Source organism: Oncorhynchus nerka, linkage group LG27, assembly GCF_034236695.1.
Source record: "Oncorhynchus nerka isolate Pitt River linkage group LG27, Oner_Uvic_2.0, whole genome shotgun sequence".
In the NCBI taxonomy this organism is placed as follows: Eukaryota; Metazoa; Chordata; class Actinopteri; order Salmoniformes; family Salmonidae; genus Oncorhynchus; species Oncorhynchus nerka.
The window spans coordinates 59,908,584-59,932,437 of NC_088422.1; the positions used below are offsets into that span (position 1 = coordinate 59,908,584).

The following is a 23,854-nucleotide window of genomic DNA, read 5'->3' on the forward strand; positions in this document are numbered from 1 at the left end:
TTTGCATTCTCTGCGAGCACATCTGACACACCGCCCAAGTTATGGCAGCATAGACTGTCCAATAAGGCTCTCTGAGCTGACAGCTCTTATGCAGATCCCCAATTATGCTGTCTTGCTCCTACGTTTGGAGATGAAGCAAACAGCTTTTACCCTCCTCCTTTGTTATTTCTCCGTATTTTGTCTCGGAGTGGTGTAAAATGTATGCAGATGTAGACAGACGGGTAAATGTGGTCATTCGTCTTCGCTTCACAAGGTAAGAGGCAGACAGTAGTACCCGTGTCAGTCACCTGATATGGCTGTCATAGCAGCCGTTTTGGCCAGTCATATTGAGAAGTGGCGTGACAAGCCAAGGTGACTGCTCTTAAATGGGCACTCCCAACAACGTCTCTTCTGAACTTGATTCATTGAGGGAACAGCCAACCGTTAAGACAGGGAGCTGCTCGACTCAACAACTCTAATCAGCATTTCAGCAGACAGACTAAAGTTCTAACATTGTTCTGCTATTCCCGCACTAGAAACGGATAATGTCTCAGGTTCTGAATTCTCGGGTTAATTGATAACCAATATATTAACATGAAATTAATGAATAAGTTATAACATGCTAATCTAACGTGAAAGATAAAGCTCATTAGAAGACTGCGCTAACGCAATAAAATTATTTTTAGTATTTTTGTTGTTAGGTTGTATCATATCGGGACAAAAGTGGTACTCTTTGCTCTGTCTGTAATCTATTTATTTCCGTATGTCCCCATTCCCCCCTAGAGAATGTTTGATGTGGTGTACCCCATGGCTTCTGATCAGCGGAGACACGTCAGCATCAACTCGGCCCGCTGGCTCCCAGAACCTGGCTTGGGGCTTGCATACGGTACCAACAAGGGAGACCTAGTCATCTGCAGACCTGTGTAAGTCTGCACTACGCACTCTATATACCTCTGTTTCTCTCTTTCTTGCCTTCCCTCTCGCACAGTGCAATCTGCCCCTGGCTTAGAGACCTAAGTTTGTCCTCACTACCTCTTCTCTCACTACCACAGTATGTTTAAATCAGGAGTGGCCTGTGGCTAGATTTCTCCCGAAGCACCTTTCTCTATATGTCAGGTATTTGTTTTACATTTGTACGGAAACAGTGAAAAACTAATAGCCAATTAGTGTGTATTCTATCCCCGCTTTAGATATCTGTTTTATGTTGAGGACAAGAATCCCCTCATTTGTGTGGTTACCTAATGGCCCTTAAGAGGGTCCCAGTGCTCATGGCTTTAAAGCCTTTGGCATTCGGGAAGGCAGGCAGCAGCTCCCACCCACCCACGGCAGGCAGGCAGGGCAGGAAGAGTTGGATCGATGGAGCGCCCACTGACTTATTCAGCCAGCTGTCATCAGCTAAGTCAAGTCAGAGGAGCGTGTTTTCACTCAAGTTCAAAAAGTTTTTCAGTTATGTTTTTCTCTGTTATGTCTGGCTTTCTGAAATAAATTGTCTCGTGTTACAGAGGAAGGATGATTTGTTCTCCTTAGCCCCCGGGCCTGCATTGTTACTTCAAAGAACAAAAACTATAACCAAGTTATCCAACACCAGTAAAATGCGCATTATGACCAAACAGGATTTTCTACACATAAAAATTACAAACCTTACTAACAGCGATAGTTAAGTCTAGACAAATAATGTTATGTGATTTTGAAGAGGGAAATGTGGGAATTTTTAAACGTACCTAAAGACATAGCAATTCATCAACAGCCAAATTGTCTCTAATTTATGTTAGTCATTTGAATGATCCAACCATAATCATACCTTTACCCAGAGAGTCACTGTACATGCAAGAGACACTTAAAACCGCATCTGTATTGTGAAGCCCTAATTGTGGTCTAACAAATACATGAATAGCGTTCCTACATACAGCACCACAGGTGCATAATAACCAAACAAACATCACAAGAGGATGAACACACACACAGTGCTCCCCATGGACATACTGTACCGTATACCACTGCAGCATAGACTCCACATCCCTATTGGGGAAAGCCTATTATATCCCTGAGTGTTTATTAATGGTAGAAACAGTTGTGCTGCAATCAGTGGCTCATCTCCTACTACACTGTTGAGCAGGGATCATTAAAGAGGGAAATAAAGACCAGAACCCCAGGATGTGTTTGTGTTCTCTGGTCTCTTTTAATTGCCTGCGTTGTGTAAATTACATGATCAAACATGTCTACACAGGTCTATAGAAGGACCTGGTAAATGGCCGGACCTCGTATAGCAGCACTACCAACAGCAACGATGCACACGGCTTCTTTCCTGCAGAAAGCTGCATTTTAAGCTGCATTTGAATATCTGGCATCTCTCACATGTGTTGGCAGCGTGAGAAAAATGTTTTCTGATTTGCCCACAGGCAGGCTTCTGAGGTGAAGAGGCAGCTTCCTCGCTCTGTACGTATTGACAAGAACCCTGAAATCTTCTTCAATCAATTTTGTTTTTTCTTTTCCTACAATATTACATGTTCTGCTTGGATGAAAATCCTATTTAAGGGCTGCTTGTTTAACTCGGAAGTGAACTTTCTTTATCCACATTTCAGTTTTACTGGTGATTTCCCTCCTCGCCAAAACAGCCGATCGATGGTGACTAACTGCGTTCAGTTTGACATTTGAATCCGAGCAAACAATGATCAGCCATTTTGGGTGATCCACTGTTTAGGGGATTAGTCATTCAGTCTACCCTTTCTTTGATGATGACCGTTAAATATGTGTTTCAACTACAGTCTACAGGTTTGTACTGATAGCCACCTTTTTACCTTGGCCAAATACCATTTGAGTGGAAAAAGTGGTCGCTTGCCCCACAAGAGGAGTACGGTCTAGCGGAGTTCTGTTGGTTATTGTGTGGTCAAAGTGACCGCTTTAGCGACAGAAGGCACTGGGACCAGTTGGGTAGCCTAATCAACCCATGAAAGCCTAATAGAACGCCGCTGTTCGAACAGCAGCCTGTCAAACTCGGCTGTTACCCAGGTGTCTCACCGTCTCTGGCTGTCTGATTTCTCAAGTTTAGTGGTCATCCCACACCAAAATATCTCACATTCCATTGTCTTCCATTGTCCTGGTTTCGGGGGATTTGGGTACCACTTGTTGTGGTTGTTTTCTATCGTGGGATTGATTTTTCAGCCCCATAAATCAATTTTGCAAGCCTGGCTGTTGCAGCCTTTCTGTTTTATTATATAAAATAGCAGCATGAAAAATAATGCAATGTAACTTTTTTTTAATCAAGCATGCTGTGTTATAAGCAGCTTTGCTTCGGAGCACGGACGTGTTGTTGCTGATGAAACTGAAATGAGATCAGGACAGCGAGAGATAGTGGCCTTGTTTGGGAAATAGTCTCATAAAATAATAACTTTCCCCCTCTTGGTCCTAAGACTGTCGATATTATTTCTTTATCTATCTCCTGAAAGTTTGACCCAACTCCCACCATGTATTCTGCTCTTGGCAGCTTTTCTTGGATTGTATAATTGAACTTCCTTTCAGATTCACAGCTAGTGTGCTGGGGGTCTAAAATGTAAGCTTTTCACGTGCCAAATACTCTAATGGTATAGATAGGAATTATAGATCGAATCAAAATAAATCGAATCAAATTGTATTTGTCACATGCGCCGAATACAACCGGTGTAGGCCTTACAGTGAAATGCTTACTTACTAGCCCTTTACCAACAATGTAGTTTTAAGAAAAACACCAACAAAAAAACAAGTAAGGGATAAGAAAAACAAAGAATTAAGGAGCAGCAGTGTAGTAACCTGGTATTTGCTGCTAATGAAATAACTGATCCATACTCATAAGCGTTGTCGGTGCACAGCTTAATGAGAGACCTGTTGAGTCCAGATAAACCAGGAGAAAAGTCATTCATAGATTCAGTCGAGCTATTAAAAAATCACTTCAAACTCAGTGAGAGAGTACAAAGATTCAGGTTTGATTCATGCATGAGAAAACCTATCGAATCAGTGGGGGAATATGTGGCTGAGTTGAGAAAACTAGCATTGGACTGTAGCTATGGGAATTTTAAATAACGGAAAGCCAATAAAGACTTATTGTTGCAAAGGCAAACACGCAGCGTTTGACTAAATTCAAACATGAAAAGTGTTATGCATGGGGGATAATAGGCCACATTGTGAGGGCGTGCCGCAATAAAAAAAGAACAGACAGAAAACCGAATACCTCCAGACGCTCTTGCCACCGCTCTAATCACGTGATAGAAAGTAAAAGTGAGTGCGCAGACGCAGAGCAAGCATTCTCAGTGTACAGGGGGCGAATATGCAGAAGGCGAAGCCTTTCATTGTGGAAATGGGAATAAATGGATTGAAGGTACCGTTTGAACGTGTCACGCTGATGAACAGGTCTCAATTCTCTATGAAGTGGAAAAATGTTGAAGTGCCTCAACTGAGTGAGTGGAAGGTACTGGCCCCAGCTTACTAGGAAGAGGGTGGTTGGAGGAAATAAAATTGAACTGGGATGAAATCAAACATGTCACCACAGAGACATTGACACTACAGCAGGTGCTTTCAAAGAATGAGTGTGTTCTCAAAGAAGAGCTAGGGACATTAAAAGGGGTCCAAGCTACCATTCATGTTGCTGCTGATGCTACTCCCAGATTCTATAGGCCAAGATCAGTTCCATATGCCATGAAGCCTAAAGTGGATGTGGAAATTGACAGACTCTTAGCAGATGATATAATTACACCTGTCAAATTTTCTGAGTGTGCAGCACCAGTTGTTCCTATGCTAAAACCAGATGGTTCAATCAGATTATGCGATGACTATAAACTGACTGTAAATAGAGTTTGCTTTCTGGAGAAGTACCCCATACCCAAAGTGGAGGATTTGCTTTCAACTTTAACCGGAGGGCAACAGTTTACAAAACTGGACATGAGTCACGCATATCAGCAAGTGCAAATGGATAAAGCTTCACAGAAGCACCTGACCATAAACACCCACTGAGGGATGTTTACCTATAAACTTCCAAAGAACAATGGAGGGAATTCTGCAGGGGAGACCCAGGGTAGGGGTTTACCTCGACGACATTCTTGTCACGGGACTCACGAAGGAGGAACATCTCAGAAACTTCGAGGAAGTTTTGAGGAGGACGCCGATCTCTGGCTGAAGACGAGCAGGTGTACACTGTTAGCTGATGAAGTGCAGTACCTGGGCACAAGGTGGATGCCACACTGTCAAAGCTAAAGTGAGGGCTGTTGTGGAAGCTCCAGCACCGACAAAAGCCTATCTAGGCTTACTGAATTATTATTTATAATCGCTTCCTCCCGAACCTCTCTACCCTCTTAGCGTCTCTACATCAACTGTTAAGGAAGGACGTGAAGAATGGTGCAGAGAAACCTATTGGGTTCATGTCAAGAACATTGTCGCCAGCGGAGAAAAAAGTACTCTCAGCTGGACAAGGAAGGACTGGCTGTCATATTCGGAATACAGAGATTCCACAAGTGTTTATACATAAGCCTCTGATCTCTCTGTTCCATGAACAAAAGCCAGTACCACAAATGGTCTCCAAGAGTTCAATGTTGGGCTGTGTGGCTCAGGACCTACGAGTACAGAATAATTGACAAACCAGGTAGATACCATGGGAATGCTGATGCTCTGAGTCGGCTGCCCGTTCCAGAAATCATCATTCAGGAAGAAGAAAATGACCAGGTTTTGATGATCGATGTGTTGGATGATGCACCGGTGAACACAGCACAAATCAGACAATGGACTTCAAAGGATGTGACGTTATCACAAGTGCATGAATTTATCCTGAAAGGATGGTCTACAGTGACAGAGCCTCAGATCACGCCTTACTACACTCGCCACTTGGTATTGAGTGTTCTAGATGGATGTGTTCTGTGGGGTTCAAGAGTAGTTATCCCACCAGAAGGGCGGGGTATGCCTCTGAAGTTGTTGCATCAGTTGCATCCAGGCATGTCGAGAATGAAAGGTCTAGCGAGGTCATACGTCTGGTGGCCAAAGATGGCCCACGATGTGGAAAATGAGGTTAGCCGGTGTGCAGAATGTCAGTGTAACAGGAAGTCACCCCCCACTCCACCGCGCCATTACATCCATGGGAATGGATGGAAAACCATTGACACGACTACATTACATGTGGACTACGCTGGACCTTCCCTAGGAAAAATGTTCCTTGTGGATTCCAGCTACAAGCAGTAAATAACAATAGCGGGGCTATATACAGGGGGTGCCGGTTCAGAGTCAATGGGCCAATTATGTACATGCAGGTAGGGTTATTAAAGTGGCTGTGCATAATAACAGAGTAGCAGCAGTGTGGGGGGTGCAAATAGTCTGGGTAGCCATTTGATTAGCTGTTCAGGAGTCTTATGGCTTGGGGGTAGAAGCTGTTTAGAAGCCTCTTGGACCTAGACTTGGCGCTCCGGTACTGCTTGCCGTGCAGTAGCAGAGAGAACAGTCTATGACTAGGGTGGCTGGAGTCTTTGACAATTTTTAGGACCTTCCTCTGACACCGCCTGGTATAGAGATCCTGGATGGCAGGAAGCTTGGCCCCGGTGATGTACTGGGCCTTACGCACTACCCTCTGTAGTGCCTTGCGGTCAGAGTCAGAGCAGTTGCCATACCAGGCAGTGATGCAACCAGGATGCTCTTGATGGTGCAGCCGCAGAACCTTTTGAGAATCTGAGGACCCATGCCAAATCTTTTCAGTCTCCTGAGGGGGAATAGGTTTTGTCGTGCCCTCTTCTCGACTGTCTTGATGTGTTTGGATCATGTTAGTTTGTTGGTGATGTGGAGACCAAGGAACCTGAAGCTCTCAACCTGCTCCACTACAGCCCCGTCATTGAGAGTGGGGGCGTGCTCGGTCCTCCTTTTCCTGAAGTCCACAATCATCTCCTTTGTCTTGATCACGTTGAGGGAGAGGTTGTTGTCCTTGCACCACACGGTCAGGTCTCTGACCTCCCTATAGGCTGTCTCATCGTTGTCGGTGATCACTGTTGTGTCATCGGCAAACTTAATGAATGTGTTTGAGTTGTGCCTGGCCGTGCAGTCATGAGTGAACAGGGAGTACAGGACGGGACTGAGCACGCAGCCCTGAGGGGCCCCCGTGTTGAGGATCAGAGTGGAGGATGTGTTGTTACCTAACCTTACCACCTGACGGCAGCCCGTCAGGAAGTCTAGGATCCAGTTTCAGAGGGAGGTCTTGATTCCCAGGGTCCTTAGCTTAGTGATGAGCTTTGAGGGCACTATGGTGTTGAATGCTGAGCTGTAGTCAATGAATAGCATTCTCACATAGGTGTTCCTTTTGTCCAGGTGGGAAAGGGCAGCGTGGAGTGCAATAGAGATTGCATCATCTGTAGATCTGTTGGTGCGCTATGCAAATTGGAATGGGTCTAAGGTTTCCAGGGATGATGATGGTGGTGATGTGAGCCATGACCGGCCTTTCAAAGCAATTCATGGCTACAGACGTGAGTGCTTCTGGTCGGTAGTCATTTAGGCAGGTTACCTTAGTGTTCTTGGGCACAGGGTCTATGGTGGTCTGCTTGAAACATGTTGGTATTACAGACTCAGACAGGGAGAGGTTTAAAATGTCAGTGAAGACGCTTGCCAGTTGGTCAGTGCATGCTCGAAGTACACGTCCTGGTAATCCGTCTGCCCCAGCGGCCTTGTGAATGTTGACCTGTTTAAAGGTCTTACATCGGCTGCGGTGAGCGTGAACACACAATCATCCGGACCAGCTGATGCTCTCATGCATGTTTCATGCATGTACCTGAGGAAATCTATCCTCAAATTGATTATCCCGCTCCTGCTTCTCACTTTACACAGTGGATTTCTTACATTTGAAGCAGAAAATGTAGGGACTTGTAAACCAGATGCACACTCATGATATCCAGCACCTTCTCTCTCTCTAGTACTGTATGTGTATCATCATCATAATCTTCATCACACACACACATTGATATCCCATAAAAGCCTCTAACTGTAATGAGGTGGAGTGGTTCTGTGCCCCCCGGAGTTTGGAACAGCTGGAGGAGAACTGGCCAGTCACCCAGAGACTGCTGGGTAAAGGAGCCCTGAGGAAGAGCTCTCATTATCCCTTTTATGGAGGCATTTTAAGACCTTTGGCAAAACAGTTGATGCTTTAGCTCTGGCGCATTCTAGTCCCAAACATCTTTGTCCAAACTGTCTCTATTCCAGTTCTTAGTGTTGTTCTAAGTGTGTTAAGGAGTTTCTAGCAAATCTGCACTCACTACAGCTGGATGTGGTACTGTACTTGCTAATGAACTTAATTTGCTACATATTATCCAAGACAGTGATGAATAAGCAAGCAGTTCCCATACCCAATTTCTGTCTCAGACACAGGTTTGAGTCAAAATAACAGATGCATAACTTATGTTTAATCTTCCTGGTGATATTTGCCGAGCTCAATTATAACACCCCCTGGATTTACACGTACACACAAACACACTTTAGGTTGGAGAGGCTGGAGCAGAGGGCAGCCGCAGTGCCCGATGAGCAGTTTAGGGGCTTTAAGTTCCTTGCTCAAGGGAACATCAACGGTAGGTGGCACCTGAAGTATTGATGCCAGCAACCCTCTGGTTGCAAGACTTACTCCCTGCCATCAGCCACGCTGAAGAAGCATCAGTGTCGGATTCATGCAAATGAGAGAAGACATGGATTGTCTTCCTCCTTTGGGGATTTCAGCAGGTCTCTTCTTCTGCCTGGTGTGCTTACTGTAAAGAGCCAAGGTAAAGCAGACAATCTGACAGGATTTGAAAGCAGTAGCATGTCAGGGGCCGCCGTTCCAGCGATTTAAGTGTCATGCATTCAATTTGTCTCTCAGATTATATTATTTTTGCCTGAGGGAGTGAGTGAAAAAAAAATATCCCCTCTTTCTCTCTCTCTCTCTCATCCATTTTTCCTTTCAGCACACCAGTCCATCAACTGCACTGGCTTACACACCACCAGCGTGAGAACAGTCCTTATAAGATATCTACTTTTGTGCTATTGAAATTAATATCTTCCCAGTTTAATGCCTGCCAGCAGTTTTCCTAAATCCATGGTAACTACCCCAAAAAGAGTGCCATTGCTCAGTTTCTTATCAAGTATCTCATTTCCCTGTATCACACTTATTTTGATAAACGGTTGTAGCGGAAGGGTCGTTAAGTGTACATGATTTATCAGTGTCTCTCACAGGCTGCTGATTCGCTGACTCTGCTGCCTGTCCACTGATGCTGGGGATTAATGGAACATGGAAACTATTTTCCTCATTTCCTTCTAAGATGTAGCTGATGGACACATTTGAATGGTGCTGTCTTCACAGAAACCAACTCCTTGACTATCTAGCTATTCGATGTAACCTTGGTTTATGGAGCAGCTTGCATTCTCCCAACACTCAGGCCACATTACTATGTGGGTGTGACTTAAAGACATGCTCTGCAACTTTGGTGACGACTAAGTATTTTTTTAAACCTCTCGTTTAGGTCTCAATGTGACAATGTGTAGTTCATACATGCATAACCTATGAGCAGAACTACTGTTTTACCTAAATTAGCCACACAATCCCAATTTGTTTGAAAGCGACTGTTTTTCTGGAAACTGTGCTGTGCCCTTTTCCCTACATTTTCCCCTACGTGGGCCAGCCCCTTAGCAATTCGAGTTCTAGCCAATGAGCTTCAGCCCCTCGCCATTTGAGTGTCAGCTAGCAAGATTCCCTCACAGCAAAGCAAGAGAGTGCAATGTCCACCATTTTCGCGACCACTTTTGGCTCGTGAGCGCTACTTTCAGAACTACTGGATAACAATTATACAAAAGAGCCGGAGAATGTCTTTATAGTAGTAATAACACATTTTTTCATTACTGTGTTATCACAGATCTACGTAGGCAAAGATAATACATTTTAAAAATACAATAAAAATATACATTTAGAATCAAGGCAGGAAATAGCAGTAGTAGGCTAGGTGCTAAAAGGACTTTCCAGGTTAGGACTATAAGAAAGACAGTCTGTAGAAATGTGTTTTTAAGGCCCAGTGATTGCACTGTTCAGATAAGGCTGCAGGAGGGCATGCGTTTTAAGGTGGTTGATGGTTGAGAACAGGATTCTGAGGTTAGCCTCGTTGTCAATCATGGTGGCGTAGAAGGCTGATCGTACTGCTTTTAGGGCAGTAGAATAGCTTGCTTTGGTGGTCTTTGTAGGCCAGTAGATGGGTCGTGAAGCCGTCATGAGTCTTCGTTCTGCGCAGTTCATCAGTGAACCAGGGTGAAGAGTGTAGGAAAGTTACGGGAGCAGTGATGTTCAGGGTATTACTCAGAGTGCTGTTGTACAGGTTAACCATGTCGTCGAGGGTCGCGAACTTGCGTCAGACTCAAAAGTGGGCTGGATGTGTTAAGTTTCCTTAAATTGCAGAATTGAATGGCCCCCATTGGGCAGTGGAGCAGAGTGGGAGCATTCGGACCGTGTCACAGACTTGTGGTCAGATATACCAAGTTCGAGGACATCCCAAGTCAGAGGCAGGGACATCTCCAGTGATAATGTATTGTGTGTTGACGGTTGTGGGTGGGGAACATTTACATGTTGCACATAATTTAGACTGCAAGTTGAGGAAGTCAGCCACCATAGAGCACTTGGGTGAGTCAACATGGATTTTAAAGTCACCCAAAATGATAGTGTTGGAGAGGGTGGAGCATACAGAGGTTAATAGTTCACAGAACTCAGGAATTTAAAAAAAATGGTGCTTGTCTGGAGGGGATTGGGGGCTGTAAACAAGGATAACAAGTGAGAGGATTTGGTTGTTTACATTTAAAAGCAAGGCACTCAGACTGAAAATCAGCAACAGTCTGTGGGTTTTAAATAAAGCACTCTTTATAATACAGTAAGGTCTCCACCACGGCCGTGGCTGTGTGCCTTTTCAATGTATTTATATCCAGGCGGCGCTGAAGCATTTACATTGTGAAAGTCCCCCTCCATTTTTCAGTGATGCAGATCATGTCAAAATCATTGTCCGAGATCGTTACACAAAAGAGGCGACTTGTTAAGGATTGTAGAGTGCACGACGTCTGAAAACATTGGTGGAAACACTTTCATTGCATTTTGGTTGGTCCTCTGCCCTCTGTATGGACTGTATTGGCTTGGGAGTGGGTAACGTAGTTTGCCTGAGGGTCAGCCTGCCGAAATGGCCCTTTATCACCTAACTCCGGTACTCTCATTGTGAGTGCATTACAATAGACTTTAGTTTGTTAATTAGTCTCCTACCGCCTCGTCGTCCTCACCATGTTGTCCGTTGGAGCCCGAATTGAAAGAGGCTGTTCTTCTGAGGATTTCTTCTGTATAGTAAATGAGGGTTGCTGCCATTTCAGAATCTTTTCATCCAGCCTTCGGTCGAGGAGATGAGAATCTAGAAAGATCTAGTTAGGCTGGTATTTGAATCCAAACAATTTGCAGGTTCTAGCCAAATATGTTAACTAATTTAACGTTGATGATAAAACAATAACGAGGTTCTTATGTTCTATACTTGATAAGCTATCAAAATTAAATGCTTCTCTTTAATTACTTGTTACTTATCTCTTATTCTTATCCATATTTTTTTGAAACTGCATTGTTGGTTAGGCGCTCGTAAGTAAGCATGTCACTAAGGTCTACACCTGTTTTATTCGGCACATGTGTCTAATAACATTTTGATTTGATTTGTTAAAAACAATGCGCTTAAACACTTAACAAAATGTATTTAATAATGATGGTTCATTTTGCAGGATTAATATACCAAGGCTACCTCTGGGTGCCATGGCAACCATGGAACTCCAGTGCCATTCTGTCTCTGCTTCATAAGATTTAATCCAATCCTGCTGGACAGGAATGTTTTCGATATGAATTTGAAGGTCTTCATGTTATTTTATGGTTCAACACCAATTGAACAGACACTTATTGGTAAGATTCTCAGACCAGAGCAGTATTATGAAAACGATCTCAACTGTTCCACTGCAATTATTTTAATTGTATTTATACTCTACCCCGAAGATAGCCGGAGTGCATGCCCTGAATTGATTTTTTTTATCAGATTAAATCATAATTGTGGATGCATCCAGGTCTGACAACCTCCCTCAGTCAACATGAGGGACTACAGATTTGTCATCTTAATGCTGGTGACCATTGTAAGGAGTCTGCTTGTACTGTACATCCTTTTTTGATTGGTTTGAAATACTGTAACTTATTGAAAGCTTTAGCATATCCTGCTGTATAGGTCTGACATGACGAGTGGAACATTGTAACTTAACGTTTTTAGTTCTCTGATTTAACATACAAATATGACCAAATGATGAAACATGAGCAACAACATGACAATAATGACTCATTGTACAATGTCCCTCTCTCTTTACTTCTCTTTGTTTCTTTCTCTCCCCCTCTCTCTACTTCATCTCTCCCCTCTAGAGATGCCCAGTCAGACGGAGACGGCCCCGCTGAGCACAGTGAGCCCATATTTGCTGTCAACAACAATCGAGGCGGTGGTACCGGTGGGAGCCGCGATGGAGAGCGACCAGGGTGAGAATTGGCTGGGGCAGGCCTTTGAGGATGGTGTGTGTGAGAACACTAGTTAGGCATATGTGGCTTTCAGAGAAGGGGGATGTGCAAGTAGTTTTAATTTTTTTCTTCAATGGAGATATGAAAGTCTCCTGTCTAGCAGGTATTCTCTGAACTGTGTTTACATGCTAGTTCTGTGTGTTGACATTGGACTCTCCCCTTTTGCTCACAACAATACCTTTATTTTCAACAAAATGCAATGCCAACGCTAGTCTCATACACACACACTTACATCCATGTGGCCTTTATCAACATGTGGCTTTTATCAACATGTGGCTGTGTTTTGCAGGAGCAGCAGGGCCCCCTTGAGGTCTGAAAGGGACATGAGACTTATGAACGCCATCGGTCTCCAGCCCCGTCACCCTACCCCCGTTGTGACCTCACAAGGCACACAGACACCCGTCCTACGTCTTCAGAATGCCGAAACACAGACTGACCAAGAGCCACAGGTTCCCAGCACCTCCCGGGCCTCCCAAGCAACAAACAGTACATCTACCTATATCTATACCCATCTCGCTCTCCCCCCAATCCCTCCAGTATTTACCCTCTCTACTAGATCTACAATGCCTTTGGAAAGTATTCAGACCCTTTGACTTTATACACATTTTGTTACTTCACAGACTTACTCTAAAATGGATTAAATAAATAAAAATCCTTAGCAATCTACACACATTATTACCCCATAATGAAGAAGTCAAAACAGGCTTTTCAAATGTTTTGCTAATTTATACAAATAGAAAAAACAGAAATACTTTATTTGCGTAAGTATTCAGACTCTTTGCTATGAGATGTGAAATTGAGCTCAGGTGCACCCTTTTTCCATTGTTCATCCTTGAGATGTTTCTACAACTTGGAGTGCACCTGTGGTAAATTCAATTGATTGGACATGATTTAGAAAGGTCCACACCTGTCTATATCAGGTCCCATGGTTGGCAGTGCATGTCAGAGCAAAAAACAAACCATGAGGTTGAAGGAGTTGTATCTAGGCATAGATCTGGGGAAGGGTACCAAAAAAATGTATGCAGCATTGAAGGTCCCCAAAAACACAGTGGCCTCCATCATTGTTAAATGGAAGAAGTTTGGAACCACCAATACTCTTCCCAAGAGCTGGTCACCTGGCCAAACTGAGCAATTGGGGGAGTAGGGCTTGGTCAGGGAGGTGACCAAGTACCCGATAGTCACTCAGACAGAGCTCTAGAGTTCTTCTGTGGAGATGGGAGAACCTTCCAGAAGGACAACCATCTCTGCAGCACTCCACCAATCAGGCCTTTATGGTAGAGTGGCCAGACAGAAGCCACTCAGTAAAAGGCACATGACAACCCACTTGGAGTTTGCCAAAGGGCACTTAAAGACTCTCAGACCATGAGAAATAACATTCTCTGGTCTAATGAAACCAAGATTGAACTGTTTGGCCTGAATGCCAAGCATCACGTCTGGAGGAATCCTGGCACCATCTCTACTGTGAAGTATGGTGGTGGCAAGCGTCATGCTGTGGGGATGTGTTTCAGCGGCAGGGACTGAGAGACTAGTCAGATTTGAGGCAAAGATGAACGGAGCAAAGTACAGAGAGATCCTTGATGAAAACTTGCTCCAGAGTGCACAGGACCTCAGACTCGGGTGAGGGTTCAACTTCCTACAGGTCTACGACCCTAAGCGCACAGCCAAGACAACGCAGGAGTGGCTTCGTGACAAGTCTCTGAATGTCCTTGAGTGGCCCAGCCAGAGCCAAAACTTGATCCCCATCAGACATCTCTGGAAATAGCTGTGCAGCGACGCTCCCCATCCAACCTGACAGAGCTTGAGAGGATCTGCACTGAAGAATGGGAGAACCTCCCCAAATACAGGTGTGCCATGCTTGTAGCGTCATAACCAAGAAGTCTCGAGGCTGTAATCGCTGCCAACTGTGCTTTAACAAAGTACTGAATAATGTGTCTGAATACTTATGTAAATGTGATATTTCAGTTTTTTATTTTAAATTAATTAGCAAAAAAATCTAAAAACCTCTAATTGCTTTGTCATTATGGGGTATTGTGGGTGGATTGAGGAAAATGTTTAGAATAAGGCTATAACCTAATAAAATGTGGAAAAAGTCAAGGGGTCTGAATACTTTCCGAATGCAGTGTACATCGTTTTCATAATACTGAGCTGTTCAACTATGTAATGTCTTAACGGGTAAATCTGGTTAAATCGCCATCAAATTAATCCCAGAACTATTTAATATTCTAAACCCAATATGCAGAGAGCCCAAGGCTCCCCTCAGGCATATTGTAAGGACTTTCACAAATGAGTAATTGACACATTTTCAGGATGATACTTTCATTAATTGAGCGAGTGAACCGTGGAAATCGGGTTCCATTTTACTGCACAACACAACCGTACTTCTACAATGGCCGTTTTTTTTTTCATTAATGGGGAATTTGTTCCTTGTTGCTGTCAGGAAATACAACCTGGCAAATTAGTAGCGTCATAATTTAATTCACTTTTTATGGAATCCTTTCCATTTGGCATTTAAGACTAATTGCAATCAGTGAACAACCTCCTTGACCTCATTCCATACAGAGCTAGTTAGAGGTACATTTAGTTTGAGTTACATTTCACAATTTTTCAACTTCATATTCATAATCTCCAGCACCACCCCAACATCAACACACTGTATGTGAATGTGGCGTTTCTATATTTTGGGGTCAAAAAAAGATAGAGGAAGATGGTGTGTTTCCAATGACATCATCAACCAATTAGTAGGCAATGCCTTCTCATAATTGGTTAAATTCACATGATGCACATCAATGATGTCATTGGAAATACGTATACTTCCTCTCTTTACTACAAAACAGAAACGCGGCATTTTCACACATGTTGGGGTGGTGGTGGAGATGATCAATGTGAAGTAAAGAAAAAAAAGAGGTGAAATTGCCCTTTTAAGACACAAACCTCTTAATTGCTCTTGGTTCCTAAGTCAGGTGAAGTGGATCATTACTTGTCTGTTGTCCCAGTGGTAATATAGCAATACCAATTACCCCCCATCTCTGCATTAACTGTCTTCGTAACAGATCACAGAAATGGATGTTGTGATATTGGGTCTCGTCCAAACCCGTCTCTTGGGGCACTGAAATATAATTTTCATTACTGTATCTTCATGTTTCCCAGTGGCACATCTGGGAACGTGAGTGCTATCAGAGAAAATAAGACCTGCATAGTACACTTTTGTGTCTCTGGGCTTTATAAGGTTCTATCTAAAGGGGTTTAGACTCAATTTCATAGAAGTCAATATCCACAAACAGAGCACCAGAGTCCATTTTGGCTCAGCTGGAATGTTGTACACAATACATTATGTTGCGAGAGCATTAGCACAACTCCATTATACTAATTACAAATGAATGATTGAAACAATAAACACCTGGCGAGAAATCGAAAACGGGCTCTCATGCCCAGCCTTTGCAATCAAGGCCCTTTCACCTTTCATCCAATCGGATCCAGCACTTACCATTTATCTCTGTTTCTACTCCCCTATTGCTGTTGTTAATGTACCAATGACTGGTATAATGATTATATAGCATAGCAAGGGGATAGAGAGACACTGTGCTGGATGAAGGAGTGTACTAACTGTACCTCACTTGATCTCACTGACCGTGTGTGTTCATTCTGCCATGGTCCTTGTCATACAGGTTGAGCTATGAGAGGATTCTCTGACAGGTGTCCAGGAGTTAGATGGTAATAAAGGTTGATTGCTTTGACTCCAACCTGCTGCCCTTCAAAAGTTGACTGCTCAGACTCCACATTTCTCCAGTGAAAATGTGCCTATTTCTTGAAGACTTGACTCTTTTTTTACCTTTTATTTAACCTTTTGTTTAACTAGGCATATCAGTTAAGAATTCTTATTTACAATGACGGCCTACCCCCAGCCAAACCTTGACGACGGTGGGCCAATTGTGTGCCGCCCTATTGGCCTCCCAATCACGGCCGGATGTGATACAGCCTGGATTCGAACCAGGGACTGACCTCTTGCACTGAGTTGCAGTGCCTTAGACCGCTGCGCCACTCGGAAGCCCAAATATATAAGAAACACTGAAGAAGGTGAAACACTAAGAGATCTACTTCCTTACTCAAACCTGAAGTTAGGTTTCATAATATCTAATATTATCTGATATATAAATTCAGCAAAAAAATAAACGTCCACTCACGGTCAACTGTTTTATTTTCAGCAAATGTAAAGTGTGAATATTTGTATGAACATAAGATTCAACAACAGAGACATAAACTGAAATAAGTTCCACAGACATGTGACTAACAGAAATTGAATAATGTGTCCCTGAACAAAGGGGGGGGATCAAAATAAAAAGTAACAGTCAGTATCTGGTGTGGCCACCAGCTGCATTAAGTACAGCATGGACCGCACCAGATTTGCCAGTTCTTGCTGTGAGATGTTACCCCACTCTTCCACCAAGGCACCTGCAAGTTCCCGGACATTTCTGGGGGGAATGGCCCTAGCCCTCACCCTCCGATCCAACAGGTCCCAGATGTGCTCAATGGGATTGATATCCGGGCTCTTCGCTGGCCATGGCAGAACACTGACATTCCTGTCTTGCAGGAAATCACGCACAGAACGAGCAGTATGGCTGGTGGCATTTTCATGTCAGGATGAGCCTGCAGGAAAGGTACCACATGAGGGAGGAGGATGTCTTCCCTGTAACGCACAGAGATTGCCTGCAATGACAACAAGCTCAGTCCGATGATTGCTGTGACACACTGCCCCAGACCATGACTGACCCGCCGCCTCCAAATCGATCCCGCTCCAGAGTACAGGCCTGGGTGTAACGCTCATTCCATCAATGATAAATTTGAATCCGATAATCACCCCTGGTGAGACAGAACCACGACTCGTCAGTGAAGAGTACTTTTTGCCAGTCTTGTCTGGTCCAGCGACGTTTGGTTTTTGTGCCCATAGGCGATGTTGTTGGCGGTGATGTCTGGTGAGGACCTGCCTTACAACAGACCTACAAGCCCTCAGTCCAGCCTCTCTCAGCCTCTCGCGGACAGTCTGAGTACTGATGGAGGGACTGTTCGTTCCTGGTGTAACTCGGTCAGTTGTTGTTGCCATCCTGTACCTGTCCCGCAGGTGTGATGTTCGGCTGTACTGATCCTGTGCAGGTGTTGTTACACGTGGTCTGCCACTACGAGGACAATCAGCTGTCCGTCCTGTCTCCCTGTAGCGCTGTCTTAGGCGTCTCACAGTACGGACATCTGCAGTCCTCATGCCTCCTTGCAGCATTTTTTTATTTTATTTTTTATTTCACCTTTATTTAACCAGGTAGGCTAGTTGAGAACAAGTTCTCATTTGCAACTGTGACCTGGCCAAGATAAAGCATAGCAGTGTGAACAGACAACACAGAGTTACACATGGAGTAAACAATTAACAAGTCAATAACACAGTAGAAAAAAAGGGGGAGTCTATATACAATGTGTGCAAAAGGCATGAGGTAGGCGAATAATTACAATTTTGCAGATTAACACTGGAGTGATAAATGATCAGATGGTCATGTACAGGTAGAGATATTGGTGTGCAAAAGAGCAGAAAAGTAAATAAATAAAACAGTATGGGGATGAGGTAGGTGAAAATGGGTGGGCTATTTACCAATAGACTATGTACAGCTGCAGCGATTGGTTAGTTGCTCAGATAGCTGATGTTTGAAGTTGGTGAGGGAGATAAAAGTCTCCAACTTCAGCGATTTTTGCAATTCGTTCCCGTCACAGGCAGCAGAGTACTGGAATGAAAGGCGGCCGAATGAGGTGTTGGCTTTAGGGATGATCAGTGAGATACACCTGCTGGAGCGCGTGCTACGGGTGGGTGTTGCCATCGTGACCAGTGAACTGAGATAAGGCGGAGCTTTACCTAGCATGGACTTGTAGATGACCTGGAGCCAGTGGGTCTGGTGACGAATATGTAGCGAGGGCCAGCCGACTAGAGCATACAAGTCGCAGTGGTGGGTGGTATAAGGTGCTTTAGTGACAAAACGGATGGCACTGTGATAGACTGCATCCAGTTTGCTGAGTAGAGTGTTGGAAGCCATTTTGTAGATGACATCGCCGAAGTCGAGGATCGGTAGGATAGTCAGTTTTACTAGGGTAAGCTTGGCGGCGTGAGTGAAGGAGGCTTTGTTGCGGAATAGAAAGCCGACTCTTGATTTGATTTTCGATTGGAGATGTTTGATATGAGTCTGGAAGGAGAGTTTGCAGTCTAGCCAGACACCTAGGTACTTATAGATGTCCACATATTCAAGGTCGGAACCATCCAGGGTGGTGATGCTAGTCGGGCATGCGGGTGCAGGCAGCGATCGGTTGAAAAGCATGCATTTGGTTTTACTAGCGTTTAAGAGCAGTTGGAGGCCACGGAAGGAGTGTTGTATGGCATTGAAGCTCGTTTGGAGGTTAGATAGCACAGTGTCCAATGACGGGCCGAAAGTATATAGAATGGTGTCGTCTGCGTAGAGGTGGATCAGGGAATCGCCCGCAGCAAGAGCAACATCATTGATATATACAGAGAAAAGAGTCGGCCCGAGAATTGAACCCTGTGGCACCCCCATAGACTGCCAGAGGACCGGACAGCATGCCCTCCGATTTGACACACTGAACTCTGTCTGCAAAGTAATTGGTGAACCAGGCAAGGCAGTCATCCGAAAAACCGAGGCTACTGAATCTGCCGATAAGAATATGGTGATTGACAGAGTCGAAGGCCTTGGCAAGGTCGATGAAGACGGCTGCACAGTACTGTCTTTTATCGATGGCGGTTATGATATCGTTTAGTACCTTGAGTGTGGCTGAGGTGCACCCGTGACCGGTTCGGAATCCAGATTGCACAGCGGAGAAGGTACGGTGGGATTCGAGATGGTCAGTGACCTGTTTGTTGACTTGGCTTTCGAAGACCTTAGATAGGCAGGGCAGGATGGATATAGGTCTGTAACAGTTTGGGTCCAGGGTGTCTCCCCCTTTGAAGAGGGGGATGACTGCGGCAGCTTTCCAATCGTTGGGGATCTCGGACGATATGAAAGAGAGGTTGAACAGGCTGGTAATAGGGGTTGCGACAATGGCGGCGGATAGTTTCAGAAATAGAGGGTCCAGATTGTCAAGCCCAGCTGATTTGTACGGGTCCAGGTTTTGGATCTCTTTCAGAACATCTGCTATCTGGATTTGGGTAAAGGAGAACCTGGAGAGGCTTGGGCGAGGAGCTGCGGGGGGGGCGGAGCTGTTGGCCAAGGTTGGAGAAGCCAGGCGGAAGGCATGGCCAGCCGTTGAGAAATGCTTATTGAAGTTTTCGATAATCATGGATTTATCGGTGGTGACCGTGTTACCTAGCCTCAGTGCAGTGGGCAGCTGGGAGGAGGTGCTCTTGTTCTCCATGGACTTCAGTGTCCCAGAACTTTTTGGAGTTGGAGCTACAGGATGCAAACTTCTGCCTGAAGAAGCTGGCCTTAGCTTTCCTGACTGACTGCGTGTATTGGTTCCTGACTTCCCTGAACAGTTGCATATCACGGGGACTATTCGATGCTATTGCAGTCCGCCACAGGATGTTTTTGTGCTGGTCGAGGGCAGTCAGGTCTGGAGTGAACCAAGGGCTGTATCTGTTCTTGGTTCTGCATTTTTTGAACGGAGCATGCTTATCTAAAATGGTGAGGAAGTTACTTTTAAAGAATGACCAGGCATCCTCAACTGACGGGATGAGGTCAATGTCCTTCCAGGATACCCGGGCCAGGTCGATTAGGAAGGCCTGCTCACAGAAGTGTTTTAGGGAGCGTTTGACAGTGATGAGGGGTGGTCGTTTGACTGCGGCTCCATAGCGGATACAGGCAATGAGGCAGTGATCGCTGAGATCCTGGTTGAAGACAGCGGAGGTGTATTTGGAGGGCCAGTTGGTCAGGATGACGTCTATGAGGGTGCCCTTGTTTACAGACTTAGGGTTGTACCTGGTGGGTTCCTTGATGATTTGTGTGAGATTGAGGGCATCTAGCTTAGATTGTAGGACTGCCGGGGTGTTAAGCATATCCCAGGTCACCTAACAGAACAAACTCTGAAGCTAGATGGGGGGCGATCAATTCACAAATGGTGTCCAGGGCACAGCTGGGAGCTGAGGGGGGTCGGTAGCAGGCGGCAACAGTGAGAGACTTATTTCTGGAGAGAGTAATTTTCAAAATTAGTAGTTCGAACTGTTTGGGTATGGACCTGGAAAGTATGACATTACTTTGCAGGCTATCTCTGCAGTAGACTGCAACTCCTCCCCCTTTGGCAGTTCTATCTTGACAGAAGATGTTATAGTTGGGTATGGAAATCTCTGAATTTTTGGTGGCCTTCCTGAGCCAGGATTCAGACACAGCAAGGACATCAGGGTTAGCAGAGTGTGCTAAAGCAGTGAGTAAAACAAACTTAGGGAGGAGGCTTCTGATGTTGACATGCATGAAACCAAGGCTTTTTCGATCACAGAAGTGTGGGTGCCTGGGGACATGCAGGGCCTGGGTCTACCTCCACATCACCCGCGGAACAGAGAAGGAGTAGTATGAGGGTGCGGCTAAAGGCTATCAAAACTGGTCGCCTAGAGCGTTGGGGACAGAGAATAAGAGGAGCAGGTTTCTGGGCATGGTAGAATATATTCAGGGCATAATGCGCAGACAGGGGTATGGAGGGGTGCGGGTACAGCGGAGGTAAGCCCAGGCCCCGGGTGATGATGAGAGGTATCTCTGGACATGCTGGTTGTAATGGGTGAGGTCACCGCATGTGTGGGAGGTGGGACAAAGGAGTTATCAGGGGTATGAAGAGTGGAACTAGGGGGTCCATTGTGAACTAAAACAATGATAACTAACCTGAACAACAGTATACAAGGCATATTGACATTTGAGAGAGACATACAGCGAGGCATACAGTAATCACAGGTGTTGAATTGGGAAAGCTAGCTAAAACAGTAGGTTAGACAACAACAGCTAATCAGCTGGCACGACAACAGCAGGTAAAATGGCGTTGACTAGGCAACGGGGCCAACAGATAAAACAAACAAGCAGAATGGAGTACCGTGATTAATGGACAGTCCAGCGTGCATCAGCTATGTGGCCAAGAGATCAGTGTCCAGGGGGCAGCGGTGGATGGGGCAGGGAAGCTGGACTGGCGAGTGTTATCCAGGTTTTAAAAAACTAACAATGACTAAATAGCTTGTAGCTAGTTAGCTGGTTAGCTTCTGGAGGTTCTTGAGTGTGTTATTAAAAATAATAGCGATTCCGTATCACATTAGGTGAGGCAGGTTTCCGGAAGGTATAAACAAATTAAAAATCAAAAAGAGATAAAGTAAATATGGGTGTTTGGGACAGTTCGTAGATAGCTAGTTGTGAAGATCCAGCTGAAAAATGTTCCATTTGCGGTGGGAATCCGGGGAAGAATCCGGGGATGAAAAAATAAATAGGTCCGTTATGCTCTGGTTAGAGTCGCGTTGTTCGAACTGGCGAGAGCTTTCCGGGCTGAAGGTTAGCATGGGAAGGTTAGCATGGCTAGTGGTTAGCTGGCTAGCTTCAGTTGAGGGGTTCCGGTTCCGAAGTAAATATAAATATAAATACTTTAGGAAAAATAGCTACATTGGGTGAAGCGGGTTGCAGGAGAGTATTTGGAAGCTTAGGTTTAGCAAAAAGTTTTTAAAGAGATATGCGAAGAAAAATATGTAAAAAACGAAAAAGATATATACAGGGGACACGACACGACAGGACTGCTACGCCATCTTGGAAGACACCATGCTTAAGGCACGTTCATGCAGATGATCAGGGACCCTGGGCATCTTTCTTTTGGTGTTTTTCAGAGTCAGTAGAAAGGCCTCTTTAGTGTCCTAAGTTTTCATAACTGTGACCTTAATTGCCTACCGTCTGTAAGCTGTTAGTTTCTTAACAACCGTTCCACAGGTGCATGTTCATTAATTGTTTATGGTTCATTGAACAAGCATATGAAGATCTGTGAAGTTATTTGGATTTTTCTGAATTATCTTTGAAAGATAGGGTCCTGAAAAAGGGACGTTTCTTTTTTTGCTGAGTTTATTATCCAAGCAGTTTTCAGAATGGTAGATGGACGTATTGTATGCAAGTTGTGTATTTGCCAATTTCCCCCTAAAATGGAGGTACAAAACACCACTATCAGGATGCTTAATATTACTCATCACATAGAAAAGGCTTTTAATGATTAAAACCTGAATTTATTCATCATAATAATATTGCTGTGGGTGAAAAATAACTAGGTCAAAATCATTACATCATAAATAGTCCCCAACAAATGGACAACCCTGCAATTGCGTTTGCGCTGTTATACAATGAGCCTGGTGCAAAGGGAAGTTATATTTACGTATCATTCGGATCTGAATCATCCATCCTCATACTGTGGGCTGGCTGGTTTGACTAATCGGCATCTCCATGGCTGTGATGCCTTAAGTGACTCTTCAGCCGCCCTCTCCAGCGCATGGCTGATGGAGTGTTGCCGTTGGGAGAGAGAGAGCAGGCATTGGGAACGCGCCTCCGCACATCGCATTGAATTCGTAACGGCACACTCCTCAGGCCCAACTCTTGTTCAGCAAGTTGTATTCAAGCATTGCTCGACGTGTTCATTTAAAATGGATTAGCAGCACTGTTGTGAGAAGATGATCGCATGTTATGATTATAGAGTCACTACACACCTACAGTATTTATGCCTTGGCAGTCGAGCCTTTGTACTTCAAATAACACCTGGCTCAAAGAACACTCGGCATAACTCTTGCCTATTGTTTTACTTTCACTTTTGTGTAAGGCCTAATGTGTCATTTTAGTTAAGTAATTCTGATTAAGCGTATTCCCGAAAGCCCGCTTTATTGAAGGATCCCCAAAAAAGAATCAAACCAGCAACCTCTGTTACACCCACCCACCTGGCAAAGTGACTTTAGCCAATCTTCTGTTTGAGTTGAGTCCCCTCCAGCCAGCCAGACACCCTGCGTTTTGTGTAGAGGAGAGTGTTAAATACAAGGTGACACTTCCCACATGCTTTCATTAAGGCAGCGACACACCTCGGAGAGCCCTAATGTCCCGCTGGGGTCATGTAAATCAGCCACCCTCAATCTGGCAGGACAGTGATAAAGCTAAAGCACCTGAGTTGCATTATTAGGCCAAGTTATAATTGATCCCACGGAGAGAGAGAGAGGAGAGAGCCAGAGACATTATAGGAAATGCTCAGCGCTTGTCCTCCTGATGTACCTATAGAGGCAGTGTCGTTACGGAGGCGACTTTCCCTCAAAACCTTCGGTGTTTATGGGCCACGCTT

At 44.7% G+C, this 23,854-nt stretch overlaps 1 protein-coding gene across 2 annotated transcripts in view; it reads left to right on the forward strand.

The window, feature by feature from the left end:
* LOC115112072 (activating molecule in BECN1-regulated autophagy protein 1A-like) overlaps positions 1-23,854 on the forward strand; it is a 145,192-nt gene that overhangs the window by 70,851 nt on the left and 50,487 nt on the right. For both annotated transcript variants that reach the window (XM_065011844.1, XM_029638818.2), the window contains exons 15-17: positions 763-902; positions 12,401-12,511; positions 12,840-13,036. In XM_065011844.1, coding sequence (XP_064867916.1) covers positions 763-902; positions 12,401-12,511; positions 12,840-13,036 — 448 coding nt within the window. The remainder of the gene's footprint in view (positions 1-762; positions 903-12,400; positions 12,512-12,839; positions 13,037-23,854) is intronic.